This window comes from Gigantopelta aegis, chromosome 2, assembly GCF_016097555.1.
Source record: "Gigantopelta aegis isolate Gae_Host chromosome 2, Gae_host_genome, whole genome shotgun sequence".
NCBI lineage: Eukaryota > Metazoa > Mollusca > Gastropoda > Neomphalida > Peltospiridae > Gigantopelta > Gigantopelta aegis.
Genome location: NC_054700.1, coordinates 10204513 through 10220762, shown reverse-complemented (window position 1 = coordinate 10220762; position 16250 = coordinate 10204513). Strand labels below are relative to the sequence as shown.

General features: G+C 38.1%; 1 protein-coding gene across 1 annotated transcript in view; it reads right to left on the bottom strand.

Moving 5' to 3' along the window:
• Positions 1-461: 461 nt before the first annotated feature.
• LOC121381027 (alpha-(1,3)-fucosyltransferase C-like) overlaps positions 462-16250 on the bottom strand; it is a 28989-nt gene continuing 13200 nt past the window's right edge. The window contains exon 2 of the mRNA XM_041510111.1: positions 462-2052. Within this exon, the coding sequence (XP_041366045.1) occupies positions 852-2052 (1201 nt within the window). The 3' untranslated portion in view covers positions 462-851. The remainder of the gene's footprint in view (positions 2053-16250) is intronic.

Here is a 16250-nt window from a genome sequence, read left to right as displayed (position 1 = left end):
CGGTCGTGTCAAATGCAGTCGGGCCGACTGAAAATTAGTCGCCGACGGCTGATTTTTCAATACACACTACACGACGCGACTGAACTGATGAGTTGAGTTACGCCGCGTCGTGTAATGTGATATAGGCTTTACAGGATAAATAGAATTCGCTACTCGTGTTTATTAATATGTAAAATATCAACCTCGTCTAGTTAATCGGTAGCTGTCTCGGCAGTCTCGACAAATACTGATTAACATAGACTCGGTTGATATATTCCATATTAAAAAACACTCGTGACGAATCCTCTATTGATCCTGCAACCACTGACAGAATATGATGACGGGTAAAACAAAGTCATATTCTGATATGACTTTTGACGTCACACGCAAAGCCTACATAAGAAAATCGCTCATTTGACCTCTAGGTCCAGACACGGATCCGGGGGGGGGGGGGAGAGGGGTCTGAACCCCCCCCCCCCCCCCCCCCCCCCCCACGCTCGTGACCAGAGAGTTGATCTTGACAACGGGAATATACTTCAAATCCATCTAAAGCTATCTTCAAATATGAAAATTTCTTATCGAGGGGGGGGGCCTTCAAAGGCTCCACACTGGACACCCCCCTGCTAAAATTCCTGGATCCGCCCCTGAGGTCATCGTACAATGTGGATGAAATAACAGAAATAATAGCTTTTCCCCTTAATTTGTATGGTCTGCGGGATAAAAATAATAACTAGTTAATGACGTCGGATATCTGCTTTATCTTGTTCAGACCGAATGAGAAACCTTCACAGGATAAAGCAGATATCCGACATCGCCCAAACATCCATCTAGCTCTAGAATGGCGGCGTACTCGGGCTACAATGTATGTTGTTTCAAGCACTCAAATCCTGTCGTTGCTTGCAAGTATCTTTATGCCACCAAGAGTAAATGTCGTTATAGACATTGGCATAGGCTGTAGCATTTGACAGCTTTTTACAAAGTAGACAACCAGGCGACTCATTTGTACCCACATAGTAATGATTCCTCCACTTGAAATACTCCACATACGCCGTGTGGTTTTTGTCCAGGTAGAGAAGATATTCAGCAAGGAGCTTGGGACTCTTGAAATCTGCTGTGTTGATGAACGAATTGGGAGGTAAAAATTTACTGTAATTTCCACCTCCTCTTACCACAAGGACAATTTGTTGTGTGATGTATTGAAATACCTTTTCTGTCAAATAGTCATAACAGAGACTGTTTTCAAATGCCAAATAGAATTTATAGTCCCGAGAAAGCATCTGACCGCAGAAGGTGCCATTATTGGAAGGACATTTTTTATCTCCACAACCTCCGAAAATGTCAACTGAAATCGTCTTCTTCATCTTCTGGACGTATTTATGACGTTCGCCTGGCGTTCTGCAGTTACTGACAAACCACGCTGCCAGTTTGGTTTTATTTTTCGTTAGTCCTTTAAAATCTAACTGTATAGGTTTTTCTCTTTTAAGTATACGTCCATACGGATTCCATATGTCAGAATCTGCTCTATATGTCATAGTCCAGTTGAACTTGTGTCTCCATTCCGGCCTGTTAAACTTATAGTCATCGCTGTAGTATGGAGATTCTAGTGTGAAATAAATCCACACTTGTCCTGGGACCTTTCTAGGTGGAAGGTTTTCTGGATAACCCACTGCGTTGAATATAATAGCATCAAAAGCGCTGAGGTTATTGCCAGACTTTACGAGTGTGCACTTAGCAGAACATAAAGAAAGTTGTCTGACTACAATCGAATGTAGACTCCATCGTGGGTTGTTTTTTAATAAGATTAATTTTCTCACTTTTGCAGAAGTATTTTGTTTTCTAGCAGACGTCTCTTTAGGCGTGGTGCTCTCTCCCTCTGAATGGTTAGCAATAACCGATGATTGATTTCCTTTTCTAATGGACAGTTCGATGGGCCTCCTTTGAAATGTGTTTTTCAGCATTTCCATGTTCAAGTTGAAACCATTTCCCATGATAAACATCCACAAGATTGAAGTGGCGAAACCAATACACAGGACACTCATAAGACATTTTTTGTAGCCAGGCTGTTCACAACACCTGCAAAATAAATAAAAATGTTGAGAAGAGGTTATTCATACAATGCCATTTTTTTCAGAGATGGTAACCGTCTTCATGTGTTCTGTCTTTGGAAATGTTTTATTTATTTAACGACGCACTCAACACATTTAGTTACGGTTATATGGCGTCAGACATACGGTTAAGGACCACACAGATATATAGAGAGGAAACACGCTGTCGCCACTTCATGGACTACTCTTTTCGATTAGCAGCAAGGGATCTTTTATATGCACCATCCCAGACAAGATAGTACATACCAAGGCCTTTGTTACACCAGTTGTGGAGCACTGGCTGGAACGAGAAATAGCCAAATGGGGCCACCGACGGGGATCGATTGTAAACCGGCCGCGCATCGAGCGAACGCTTTACCACTGGGCTACGTCCAGCCACTACCCCCCCCCCCCCCCTCCGTGTTCTGTCTTTGGATCAGCTATACATATGAAAACACAGTTAATTTGTTTAACGACACCACTAGAGCATATTGATTTATTAATAATCGGCTATTGGATGTCAAACATTTGGTCATTTCGATATATAGTCTTAGAGAGGAAATCCGCATTAGTAGCAAGGGGTCTTTTATATGCACTAGAAACAGGATAGCACATACCACGGCCTGTGATATATTAGTCATGGTGCACTGGCTGGAACGAGAGAAAACCCAATGGGCCACCGACGGAGATCGATCCCATACCGACCGCGCATCGGGCGAGAGCTTTACCACTGGGTTTCATACCACTCCTCTATAAATTAATGAAGATCAGATCCCATAAAACAACAAAGAAACAAAAAACAAATAAAACCGAACAAAAAGTAACGCAACGCAAAAAAAAATCACATTAACATTAAACTCGGCTGAAATTAACATTAAAGGGACAGATCCTAGTTTCAGCCGATGGAAATGCACACGAAGTTTAGTTAATCTACAAATCTGTAACACATTTGGAAAAAGTTACAACTGAGTGAAACATGAGTCTGTGACTTTGAAATGGTGAGATATCCTCTAAAAACTCTACTCAATAACTGTTACTTCTCAGACGCACGTGCATTTTTAACAAAATATGAAAAATACCGTTTATGACATTAAAATCTCCAGGATAGCCAAAAAATCTCCGAATGTGCAGGGTGTATACTACCAAATCAAATCCCATAGACGACAATAGTAACATATGTGGCTAAAATTCCTACCTGCAACGTATCAACCGACATAAACGCCACGGATATAAATACTACCAGCCCTCACACTTAAAGTGAATCAGAAAAAAATGGGGGTCAAGCTGCTCGTTTCTGAGATAACGGGTAGCGTCTATGACTACCCTAGTTCCGCACAAAATTCGAGTACTTTTTTTTACAGGTACCCCATACATGTTTCAAGCACAAGGCTACTTGACACATTGGTACTAGATGAAATAAAATTGCATTTTTTTTTAACCCAGATAAAACGATTATTTTTTACAACCAACACACTCACATTTATAACCAATCACAGGACTTGTGGTGTTCACTTCTCTATCAAAAGTTCGGTGCACCTCGAACTTTGACCCAGTCGGAAGTTATTTGGTCTAGTACTACCTATACTAATAACATACATTTTTCAAAAAGTGTCCAGCTATGTGTCTTTATGACAACCAGGATCTGGTGTATTCTGACATAAACTGACAACCTCACTGAAACTGTTGTTTCTACAGTGCAACCTAATATAATGTACACCTCAAAAAACATATATATTGCATATAGTTTTGTACAAATGCAATATGTCATATTAAACAACAAAATGTTTTAAAATAAAACTCCTGAAGATATTTACTTTCAGTTGGGTGTGTGTACTCAGGTATATATATATAGAGACAACAAAGATAGTCAGAGTACCTCTACCCCTTTAAAGAATTCCATTAAAACACATGCACATGATTGACCACTAGATTATGAAGACCTTAACAGGCACATCAAATAAATATCAGTATTAAAAAAAATACACTGTTTGAGGAAGGAAACACAAACATGACTGTACCTGTATGAAGTAATGACTTAATGTCCTGAACATTAGTGTTGGGAGGAAATCCTGTATGCTGGGTGTGGGTGTCTTCAAGTTACCAGGTGTGGGAATTTCAAATCCATCGGCCATGCTGATTTTCATAATGAACCATGAAAACCATTGGCAGCCACCAATATTCCTGACTATATTTTATTTATAGCCTACTGTAGTTGGAGGTTTTAATAGTTGTGATATCTGGAATTATCATGCAGCTTTCACACATTTATTTTTGATTAATTACTGGAAAAAAAACTATTTTTAAATGACAAAATTACCCGAACATCTATTTTCTTGCATTATTTTCTAATCCGGATGAATACAATATGTATATTAGATGTATTCCTACAATCTGTAATCCAGCATTTTATTTAGCTAGTAACATTAGGTAATACAGCTTTAACAATAAAATAAATTATCAACTTAATCCAAGGCAGATAATCAAATCTGAAAAAATTGGTTCTGAATCTCGTATAAACTCAAAATGCTTTTCATGAGAGCTAACTAAGTGATTATTAAGAAAAAAAAATGATCTGGAGATCTAAGTATATGTTTAACAACCTTATTGTTGTGTACAAATAAGAATAGAAGGCACAATAGTGACAACAAATTTAATTATGTTTTTGGTAAAGTTTTTCTTCAAATTGAATTAAAAAATTTCATAAAACTACTATTTTGTCTAAAATATAACTTAGCATCCTATAAATATGTCAAAATGACAATAAAAATCAAGTTCTTTACAAATTTGAGTTTTCAGAATTTCATACATAAAAAATTAACAATGTTAATGGAAACTAAAGACATTAACCCACTATTGGCACATGCTATTTTTAATATAAAAATAAATTGCTATTAAAATCTTAGTTCAGGTTGCCTATATATAATACCATATTTAAGAGCAGTTGTATATGGCAAGTCAAATACCATAAATTAAAGTACTTCTAATTTAAGTTATCCAAAATAGCTGATATTAATAAATACCTATGGAACAGGAAGGAAGGAAATGTTTTATTTAACGACGCATTCAACACATTTTATTTACGGTTATATTTCGTCAGACATATAGTTACGGTCCACACAGATATTGGGAGAGGAAACCCGCTGTCGCCACTTCATGTGCTACTCTTTTCGATTAGCAACAAGGGATCTTTTATATGCATATCATATCCCACAGACAGGATAGTACATAACACGGCCTTTGTTACACCAGTTGTGGAGCACTGGCTGGAACGAGAAATAACTCAAAAGGTCCACCGACGGGGATCGATCCTAGACTGATCGCGCATCAAGCGAACTTTTATTTATTAATTTTTAAAGCAATACTTTGGCTAATTCAGTGTGGTATTTGTGTTTACAAGTAATCCCACATAAAGAGTAGGACTACGAAGATAATATTTATGATGAAATTTTTTATTTTTTTTTTGCTTCAAATTTGTACCCCCTGACCTTTAATGAACTCTGGTGACCCTCTACCCCGACACACGCACACGCACAGTTTTCAGAGTTGACCTCTACTAGGATATGCAGCACAACATCCCACATGGAATAACTATGGTTATCTCTCGGGTAGAACAAAATCCTTTTCTAATTCATTCATTAGAGTTTTTAACATGCTCCTATACCACGAAGGTTTCAAGCATGAACTCCCCGGGCTCGAACACTCTAAGCCACTTTTTTGGATTCTACCTCAACACTACCGTGTACGGTTACATGCCTATTTACCTATTTTTGATAGAGTTAAGGCCCTTGAACTAAGGAGATAGGAAACTTTGTTTTCTGAACTTTTTTTTCGCAATGACTCAAGATCTTGAAATAAAGTTGATGTATAGCTTTATCATGTACCGTTAAAGATACAGTTTGGCTTTCATGGCATTTTCCCCATTGTTCACAGTCATGGCCCATGATCTTAGGAGATAAATTTGTTGGACCCGGTTGGGGACATGTGTTGCTTTAGCAGTACCCTCAGAATGCTTGTTTAATCAAAGAGCATTCCAGTACTTTCACGCGATAAAACAGGACGTGTCTCCTTGCTCGCTGTCTTTGCCCCTCTCCCCTCCCACTTTTCCGCCCCCACCTGGAGACACTTATCAGTACATATGGAGTTCTACTAGAGTAGCGCGTCGTGTAGACCGGGTCACGGGCAGCAGTGACCTTGGTGTACGGCGACCGGGAATAGAAGAAGGGGATATTGTGGAAGAGGAAACGTGCTCCAGGGGCGGCATGCGGGTTGGTTGGGTGGGTGGGTGAACGGTGGCTAAACTACCGGCGGCGGCGGCTCCTTCTGCGTCGCCGCCCCACGCCGATACTGGAACACTGAAGCGGTTGGAAGAGGACAAGATCCTACACACTATCACGGACGAATCCAGTATGCCTCTGCCGGAACTAGACAACCGCCACGTGTGAGGGTTCGTGAGTATGGACTTAGACTTAAAACCTTTGACCGTCATTTCAAAAATAGATTTAGTCAGACTTAAAACATTTTGGCCGTCATTTCAAAAACTTTGTTTATTTTTAAAAATGTTTGGTAAATAGTCTGACAACCTTTATTTTTGGCAGTCCGTATAAATTGCTCCAATCACATTCAGACTTTGGATTGAGCACTCTTATGTTTTGTTTGGCCTCTAAATTGACCAGATATGGTTATTCTCAACTTTACACAAAACAAATTTCAAATTCCGCCCACTTCAACCCCCCCCCCCCCCCCCCCCACACACACACACACTAGGGAGGGGACGATTATTCGATGTTACTGAAAACCGCGGTTTTAGGCCCACGCTTCGGTGCACCATTTCCCAATTTGTGAACCGCTGTTCATTTCGATGTGTTTTTAATGGTTCATGTATAAATCTTTCCGCACATTGCTGGTAATCCCGATGACGCGTAAAGTATTTCAGCCAATCACAGCATTCGATTTCCTTAAACCGGACATGTTTGCATGGGCGATAGGTGCCGTTCGAATCCTTCACAGAACCCGCGAATTTCTTACCGGGACAGTAAAAATTGTAACATCCCAAAATATGGACTGGCCTCAGTGATTAATCCGCCGAGAGAATAAACATGTTAAGTGTGTTTCGTCCCAGTTGTCAAAACTGAAAAAAGTAAAGACATGATAACGTCAATAATTATAACATTCCCGTCATGCGAGTGCGAATAATTTTTACAAGCTCATATACCACTAGCGTTTCGAGCATGTCCGTCCCGGGGCCTGTCTCTGGATAGCTAGGGGCTCGTCCCGGGACAGAAAAAAGAATTAAGGGAACAATTTTGAAATTTACATCCAAAAATTAAATAGTGGGCCTTTAAAATTTTGATGCGCAGCTCTAATTAATATAATTAATAAAGAAAATTCTATTCATTAAATTTGGTCGCAAGATTAGATGGGGTGGTCGAAAAGAAATAAGCTAAGATCGGTGGCCTGACTCGGGATGGAGAGTTGAAAATGGGCAGAATTTTGAAAATAGCAATTTAAAAAACAAACAGAAAAAAGTTACAAGCCAAAAATAAAAGGAATTGACTGCTCGGTCGGATATCTATATAATTTGGAGCATTTTAGAATGACAGTCCAAAAATAAATAAGAGAAAGAAGAGAGGATATGGAGGATACGAGATGGTATCACAATAAAACAAAGTAAAGTCTAGAAAATAGTAGTAGGGGCCGACCCCGCTTCCTATTTCTTCTTAGAGTGGGGCGGTCACTCTTCCAGTGCTGCTAGGACAGGCTCGGACATGTAGACACTAAACGCGAACAACCGTGGCGTTCTGCAGAATGGCCGTCATACGAGTCACGAAAAAAACAAGTCAACATAGTCAGACGGAGAAATGACGTGGAGGCAAGGAATCTCGCTAAAAAAGAATCCAACCAGGCTGTCAAAACGAGAAGCGTCCCAGCGTTCAATCAGTTCCAATGGCAGCATACATTCCAGTAGAAAACTTCACTTCGCTGACAAAAACAAGCGAAGTGAAGGATCCCCAAGTCGAGCCGCGAAAGCATGTGCAGTGTGCACAAGCGAAACAAACACGTCTTACCGCGTCCAGCTCCAGACTGGGAATGATTCCCGTCATATTACTTTAAAACGATTCAACATCGGTAATTTCCGTACGTTTATATCGGGACGAAATCGTCCGCAGTTCCTGGACTACAATGTACGCAAATAACTTTGACATTTTTTTGTTCTTTTAAAAAAAAGTTTAAAAAAATCTTTGCAGATTTATTTTTTCATTTTCAGTACGAGCAAAAAGTAAAATAAAAATAATAACTAGTTAAATAATTCCCTATTATATATTATGCATATACTTGTGCTTGCTTATTATTATTATTATTAGTAGTAGTAGTAGTAGTAGTAGTAGTAGTAGTAGTAGTAGTAGTAGTAGTAGTAGTAGTAGTAGTAGTAGTAGTAGTAGTAGTATTTAATCAGTGATACCTTTTTATGTAACTTGTGTTGAGTTAAATAATCAACACAAGGCCTATATATTATGTATGTGTGCTTATATCGAGTAATCCATACTTTAAATATATATATATATATATATATATATATATATATATATATATATATGTAGACTTCTCATCAATGATTTGACATTATCGATGTAATAATAAACACTACAGAAATAGGTCTTGACATATATCTTTCTTTTAGACTTCTATAATATGTACATGGCACCCATATATTATGTACTCTTTAATGCGTATATAGACTACTGAATTAGAAAAAAAGAAGAAGCAAAAAACAAACAAAAAAACTGGAGGACTATCCCAAGCATTCTCTCCCCCGAATTATGTTGCCAACTCTCTGAACTCAAATCCTGGGGGACACATTGCCCAAGTATCCCAGACCCAACACGCTAAGATGGCATGGTAAAAATGCAATTTTTGTTTTCTAGTCAAGATATAATTTTATATTTGGAATTATTTTAAAAATGGCCAATAAAAATAAAATGTCTTGCTCTAAAATAGTTTAAAATGGATGTATGATAATTGCCGTACTTGTACTACTTGTGAAACGTACCGCGAATAAATCGAATCAGGGAACAAAAACCGAAAACCGACCCGAAAATAATTTTTAAGAATGAACAGTCCCATCCCTACCCCCCACCCCACTCCCTCCTGTCCCGGAATTAGTCACGGGCGATGTAAGAATTTAAGTCCGGGATGGGCGTGCCTGAACCTTGATTGGATATGGGCACGTTGATAGAGTTCAAAGTCCAAATAATCAGTTTCTCGGTGACCTACAAAACACGTTCAAACTCCCCCCACCCCCCACCCCCCCAAAAAAAAACCCCCCAAAACAAACAAAAAAACCCCAACAACAACAAAACAAACAAACAAACAAACAAACAAAAACACAAAAAAACAAGTGAGTCACGAATATTCCACAACTGAGCCAGACTAGCATAATTAACTGAATTTTGCATTTACTAAAGCAGAAAGTTCCGATCAAAGTGTGAGGTACAGTGTCAAATATTTACGGAGTAAAAGCTATTGCGGCTCTGACTGGTAGTAACATATGACATCGATTATTTGTACAGATACTATTCTCTACTGGCACTAAATTATACAGCTGTTATGCAGTATACACTAGATGTTGAAACCAGACGGATCACGGGATGTGAATTATGTGGCTTCTGCTACCGTTTTGCCATCAGAATTAATAATTTCTACGCGATTGCCCGATTCATCATCAATCTTTACTGCTGAAAGTTTGGGCAATCATTAAAGCCCTGGAAGACGTATATAAGGATTCATATGCATCCAACTATATTATTTTCTTGTTCCAGACAGTGCACCACGACTGGTATATCAAAGGCCATGGCATGTGCTATCGTCCCTGTTGGAGAGTGTATATAAAAATCCCCTTGCTACTAATGAAAAAAACGTATAGGCTTTCCTCTCTAAGACTAAACGTCAAAATGAGCAAATGTTTGTCATCCAACAGCCGATGATTAATAAATCAATGTGGTCTAGTGGTGTCGTTAAACAAAACAAACTTTCAAATATATTATTTTTACAGACTCACTTTCGTGTCTACAAACTTTACGGTAAACTAAGTTGGAGCATCGATTGGATGCATTGAAATTAAAGATGTTATATTTTGTTGGGTACCCGGCCATGTTGCCATTACGGTATTGCCAGTGTTGGTGTCCCCTAAAGTGATGTTTTAATATCATATTAACCAATATATATTTTCGACTTGGCAAGATGAATGGAACGGTGCAGTGCGAGCAGGCTTCATTCTCTTAAGCTTATATCCGTTTTACCGGCCTCGGTGGTGTCGTGGTTAAGACATCGGAAATAAGGCTGGTAGGTACTATGTTCGCATCCCGGTACCGGCTCCCACCCCGAGCGAGTTTTAACGACTCAGTGGGTAGGTATAAGACCCACTACATCCTCTTCTCTCTCACTAACCACTAATAACTAACCCACTGTCCTGGACCTAGACAGCCCAGATAGCTGAGGTGTGGGCCCAGGACAGCGTGTTTGAACCTTAATTGGATATAAGCACGAACATCAGATGAAATCAAATGAAATATCCGTTTTATTAGTAAACGTTAACATTATCAGCAATAGGTATTTATTTGGTATATTGCAACCTCAAAGTTGTGTGTACCAACCAAAGTGAAACAACAGAGCTGGCAGCTGTCACCCATGTATGTAAATATATGTAAATAGCATGTAATGCAACACACCCGACTATTTATTTCAACCTATGTTTCGTGCTTATATCCAATTAAGGTTCACACACACACACACGCACACATGCGCGCACACACACACACGCACATACAGACACACACGCACACACACGTGTACAAATCAGGGCTTTGGGTGACAGTTGTCACAGAGCTGTATTCGGGCTACAGTATTGAAGCTAGGTGTGTTTTCCTGAGATAAAATAATTATGCAACACATTTTGTCACGTACAGAGTAAAATCTAGGTAAATATTAATAATTCCAACATAAAAATGAAAAAAGTTAATTGTTTTACCAAAAACACACCAACTGTCGCCCAAAGCCTGTATGACAACGCGTCGCCCAAATGCTCTCACACTCTGAATGTCACAACGGGTTTTGGACGACAGTTTCAGATCTAATAAAAACAAATAACGGGGAATGAGTTGAATTTTGTCGAATGCTTTTTGGGTGGTGGTGGTTGTGGGTTTTTTTGTTAAAATTAAAGTGTATAATAAAGTTTCCTACTTATCTTGAATGCAGAATTTTTTAACAGTAACAAACAAATATTGTTACGATTTGAACGAATAGAAATCAAACAAACATATTGCATGAAAAATTCACAGTCACACCAAATAAACTTTAATTTAATGAAAGAGTTATCTTTCCTTTAAATGATGGTCACGTTTAAAACGCGGAATTTGTAGGATACATGTGGTTAAAAAACGCGAACTTTTTAAAAGCGTGACAAAAAATAGAGGTATTTGAGAGTAGCCTACAACGCAGCGAAAGCAGTGTACTGATGGAGATTATCAAAACGTAAAGAGAAAAACACTACGTTTCGGCTATTTTCATTATTCGTTGTTCTACCCTTTTAAAATTGCATGAAGAAAATACCCAGATAGGCCTAGCCAACTTTCGAAGAACACAATTTTCTATCGATTTGGGTTTTTTTAAAACAAGGATATGTTTCAAATGATTATTACAATTAATCTTTTCCAGTATTTCTTTCCTGTGGTTTTCTATTAGTAGCTATCTTCGCGAGGACTTATTTCATGTTTTTAATGATTATTTTTAATATTATTTAATAATCCCTAATTGTTTATACATTTATTATCTTAATTTTCCTTCCAAGTACCAAATGATTAATTTATAAATATAAAGGGGAACAGCACGCATATATTTATCAGAATTGTATCAATAATAATTTTCAAATTATTATATAATCTATTTATATTATATTTATTCCACTTTAATATATTGGGCCTTTAAAATTTTGATGCGCCAGCTCTAATTAATATAATTATAAAGAAAATTCTATATCATTAAATTTGTCGCATCGAAGATTAGATGGGGTGGTCGAAAAGAGCTTTAACTAAGATCGGTGCCTGATCGGGATGGAGAGTTTTGTAAAAATGGGCAGAATTTTGAAAATAGCAATTTAAAAACAAACATAAAAAAGTTACAAGCCAAAAATAAAAGGAATTGACTGCTCGGTCGGATATATCTTATATAATTTGGAGCATTTTAGATCTAATGACAGTCCAAAAATAAATAAGAGAAAGAAGAAGAGGATAGGAGGATACGAGGATGGTATCACAATTAAAACAAAGTAAAGTCTAGAAAATAGTAAGTAGGGGCCGACCCCGCTTCCTATTTCTTCTTAGAGTGGGGCGTCACATCTTCCCAGTGCTGCTAGGACAGGCTCGGACATGTAGACACTAAACGCGAACAACGTGTGCGTTCTGCAGAATGGCCGTCATACGAGTCACGAAAAAAACAAGTCAACATAGTCAGACGGAGAAAATATGAAATGACGTGGAGGCAATAAATCTCGCTAAAAAAAAAGAATCCAACCTAGGCCTGTCAAAACGAGAAGCGTCCCAGCGTTCAATCAGTTCCAATGGCAGCCATACATTCCAGTAGAAACTTTCACTTCGCTGACAAAACACAAGCGAAGTGAAGGATCCCCAAGTCGAGCCACGCGAAGCATGTGCAGTGTGCACAAGCGAAACAACACGTCATTACCGCGATCCAGCTTCCAGACTGGGAATGATTCCCGTCAATTATTAATTTTAAAACGATTCAACATCGGTAATTTCCGTACGTTTTTATATCGGGACGAAATCGTTCCGCAGTTCCTGGACTACAATGTACGCAAATAACTTTGACATTTTTTTGTTATTTTAAAAAAAGTTTTAAAAAATCCTTTGCAGATTTATTTTTCATTTTCAGTACGAGCAAAAAGTAAATCAAAAATAATAACTAGTTAAATAATTCCCTATTATATATTATGCATATACTTGTTGCTTGCTTATTTATTATATATTATTAGTAGTAGTAAGTAGTAGTAGTAGTAGTAGTAGTAGTAGTAGTAGTATAGTAGTAGTATTAGTAGTAGTAGTAGTAGTAGTATTTAATCAGTGAATACCTTTTTATGTAACTACTTGTGTTGAGTTAATAGCTCAAACACAAGGCCTATATATTATGTATGTGTGCTTATATCGAGTAATCCCTACTTTTAAATATAATATATATATATCGTTTATATAAATATATATATATATATATGTAGACTTCTCATCAATGATTTTGACATTATCGATGTAATAATAAACACTACAGAAATAGGTCTTGACATATATCTTTCTTTTAGGACTTCTATAATATGTACATGGCACCCATATATTATGTACTCTTTAATGCGTATATAGACTACTGAATTAGAAAAAAGAAGAAGCAAAAAACAAACAAAAAAACTGGAGGACTATCCCAAGCATTCTCTCTCCCCGAATTATGTTGCCAACTCTCTGAACTCAAATCCTGGGGACACATTGCCCAATTATCCCAGAACCCAACACGCTAAGATGGCATGGTAAAAATGCAATTTTTGTTTTCTAGTCAAGATATAATTTTATATTTGGAATTATATTTAAAAAAATGCCAATAAAAATAAAATGTCTTGCTCTAAAATAGTTTAAAATGGATGTATGATAATTGCCGTACTTGTACTACTTGTGAAACGTACCGCGCAATAAATCGAATCAGGGAAACAAAAACCGAAAACCGACCCGAAAATAATTTTTAAGAATGAACAGTCCCCTCCCTACCCCCCACCCCACTCCCTCCTGTCCCCGGAATTAGTCACGGGGCGATGTAAGAATTTAAGTCCGGGATGGGCGTGCCTGAACCTTGATTGGATATGGGCACGTTGATAGAGTTCAAAGTCCAAATAATCCGTTTTCTCGGTGACCTACAAAACACGTTCAAAACTCCCCCACCCCCCACCCCCCCAAAAAAAAAAAACCCCCCAAAAAAACAAAAAAAACCCCAACAACAACAAAACAAACAAACAAAACAACAAACAAAAACAAAAAAACAAGTGAGTCAGCGAATATCCACAACTGAGCCAGACTAGCATAATTAACCTGAATTTTGCATTTACTAAAGCAGAAAGTTCCGATCAAAGTGTGAGGTACAGTGTCAAATATTTACTGAGCTAGTAAAAGCTATTTGCGGCTCTGACTGGTAGTAACATATGACATCGATTATTTGTACAGATACTTCTCTACTGGCACTAAATTATACAGCTCGTTATGCAGTATACACTAGATGTTGACAACCAGACGGCTCACGGGATGTGAATTATGTGGCTTCTAGCTACGTTTTGCCATCATAATTAATAATTTTCTACGCGATATTGCCCGACTTCATCATCAATCTTTACTGCTGAAAGTTTGGGCAATCATTCAAGCCCCTGGAGACGTATATAAGGATTCATATGCATCCAACTATATTATTTTCTTGTGTTCCAGACAGGGCACTGCACGACTGGTATCATATCAAAGACCCATGATGGCATGTGCTGATCGTCCCTGTTTGGAGAGTGTATATAAAAATCCCTTGCTACTAATGAAAAAAACGTATAGCTTTCCTCTCTAAGACTAAACGTCAAAATGAGCAAATGTTTGTCATCCAAACAGCCGGATGATTAATAAATCAATGTGGTCTAGTGGTGTCGGTAACAACAAAACAAACTTTCAATATAGGTGGTTTTACAGGGACTCACTTTCGTGTCTACCAACTTTACGGTAAACGCTAAGTGGAGCATCGATTGGATGCATTGAAATTAAAGATGTTATATTTTGTTGGGTACCCGGCCATGTTGCCATTACGGGTATTGCCAGTGTTGGTGCCCCTAAAGTGATGTTTTAATATCATATTAACCAATATCTATTTTCGACTTGGCAAGATGAATGGAACGGGGCACGTGCGAGCAGGCTTCATTTCTCTTAAGCTTATATCCGTTTAACCGGCCTCGGTGGTGTCGTGGTTAAGACATCGTAAATAAGGCTGGTAGGGGTACTGCTGTTCGCATCCCGGTCACCGGCTCCCCACCCCGAGCGAGTTTTAACGACTCAGTGGGTAGTATAAGACCCACTACATCCTCTTCTCTCTCACTAACCAACTAATAACTAACCCACTGTCCTGGACCTAGACAGCCCAGATAGCTGAGGTGTGGGCCCAGGACAGCGTGGTTTTGAACCTTAATTTGGATCTATAAGCCACCGAACATCAGATGAAAATCAAATGAAAAATACCGTTTTATTAGTAACGTTAACATTATCAGCAATAGGTATTTATTTGGTATATTGCAACCTCAAAGTTGTATGTACCCCAACCAAAGTTGAACAACAGAGCTGGCAGCTGTCACCCATAGTATGTAAATATATGTAAATAGCATGTAATGCAACACACCCGACTATTTATTTCAACCTATGTTTCGTGCTTATATCCAATTAAGGTTCACACACACACACACGCACACATGCGCGCCACACACACACACGCACATACAGACAGCACACGCACACACGTTTTTTGTGTACAAATCAGTAGGCTTTGGGTGACAGCTTGTCACAGAGCTGTATTCGGGCTACAGTATTGAAGCTAGGTGTGTTTTTCCTGAGATAAAATAATATGCACCACACATTTTGTCACGTACAGAGTAAAATCTAGTAAATAGTAATAATTCCAACATAAAAATGAAAAAAGTTAATTGTTTTAACCAAAACACACACCAACTGTCGCCCAAAGCCTGTATGACAACGCGTCGCCCAAATGCTCTCTCACACTCTGAATGTCACAACGGGTTTGGACGACAGTTTCAGATCTAATAAAAACAAATACGGGGAATGAGTTGAATTTTGTCGAATGCTTTTTGGGTGTGGTGGTTGTGGGTTTTTTTGTTAAAATTAAGTGTATAATAAGTTTCCTACTTATCTTGAATGCAGAATTTTTTAACAGTAACAAACCAAATATTGTTACGATTTGAACGAATAGAATCAAACAAACATATTGCATGAAAATTCACAGTCACACCAAATAAACTTTAATTTAATGAAAGAGTTATCTTTCCTTTAAATGAATGGTCACGTTTTAAAACGCGGAATTTGTTGTAGGATACATGTGGTAAAA